At 41.5% G+C, this 1,331-nt stretch overlaps 1 protein-coding gene across 1 annotated transcript; it reads left to right on the top strand. All coding sequences in view use genetic code 12, as the record gives it.

Moving 5' to 3' along the window:
• Nucleotides 1–454: 454 nt before the first annotated feature.
• On the top strand, nt 455–766 carry J8A68_002906 (uncharacterized protein; the record flags this gene model as incomplete). Its single annotated transcript, XM_049406706.1, has 1 exon — nt 455–766. One exon carries the CDS (start codon nt 455–457, stop codon nt 764–766), a length of 312 nt encoding a protein of 103 aa, XP_049263802.1.
• Nucleotides 767–1,331: the final 565 nt, after the last annotated feature.

Genomic DNA, 1,331 nt, shown 5'->3' with positions numbered 1-1,331 from the left:
ATAATTGGCCCGATTGTAAGAAAGAAGTTAATGGATAGAACAATGCTAATTTTAGAAAGTTTGATTCAGAAGAAGTAGCTCTCGAATATGCTACTAAAGGGGGATATGTACATAACGTCTTTGTTGATGGAGCCTGTCGAGGAAATGGTAAGGAACACTGGCCGGAAGCTGGTTATGGTGTCTACTATGGACCAGAAGATAGTCGAAATGCGGCGGGGCTATGGACTCGGACATTAAACCAACCAATCAACATGCGGAGCTATTCGCACTACTTCATGCATTAAGGAATGTTCATCAGGATTTAGCAGCTCAGCGCGCTAGACGTCCGCTTCGAATTCTTTCTGATTCCCAGTATGCCGTGCGTAGCTTTAACGAATGGACCAATAAGTGGAGAAACAACGGTTGGAAGACTTGTTACCGTCATACTATAGCCAATGTCGATTTGATGAAATAAATGGTCAAGCTGAAAGATTACATAAACAGAGAATATGACAAGAAAGACTGGGATACTATAGACGTGGATCATGTTGAAGGTCATTGTGGAAACTTGGCAAATGAAGAAGCTGACAGATTAGAGAACTTGGGTGCAGATCAGGCCAAAACCTCGACTTCGGATGAAGAAAGCGAGGATGACATGCATCATTATTCGAACGAAAATGATCCGTATTACTATCCTAGCGATGAAAGCGAAGATGGCATGTATTATTATTCGAGCGAAAATGATCCGTATTACTATTCTAGCGATGAAAGTGGTGACTATTGGTGATGAAGGGTGTTAGTCTGAGTCGCCGAAGAATTCTTGTTGTCGCCGAAGAGTTCTTGCAATAGACTGTTTGTAGAAAAAATACGACGTAATATGCTAAGATTGAAGGTTTCCATCTGCAACTAAGAGTTAATTAGTAGTTTTGGTGAGCTGTCTAGTATTTTTCGATGGCACGTTTCGGTTGTTACTTAGGCTATAGTTACTTGAGTCGCTACTTGTAGAAACCACTATTGAACCTACCAGGGAAAGGACTTGCCTATGAAGAGAAAAAAGAACTAGCTGAGAAGGGGATCAACAGGTACAAAGGCTGCCTACCGCGAACCGAGTTCAGGCTCCTCCACTCTGGAACTGGGATTTTTCAACCATTCACTTTGCCCTTATAGCCTTAATGCATCTTCTATGGTTGGGTTGCATATGTAGTGATAAAGGGGTAAGTGAATTTGTGGAGGTATCTACGATATAGGGAAAAGTTTAATTATGAGGAGGGGAAAATGTTGGTAGATTAGTACCTCATTTTGTTAGGTACAAGTGACAACTCCTATACACGGTCACTGCTTTCTTTACGGTA

This window comes from Hemisphaericaspora subhashii (genome assembly GCF_019202705.1).
Source record: "Hemisphaericaspora subhashii strain CBS 10753 chromosome Unknown scaffold295, whole genome shotgun sequence".
Classification (NCBI taxonomy): Eukaryota; Fungi; Ascomycota; class Pichiomycetes; order Serinales; family Debaryomycetaceae; genus Hemisphaericaspora; species Hemisphaericaspora subhashii.
This window is presented reverse-complemented; position numbering and strand designations above follow the sequence as displayed.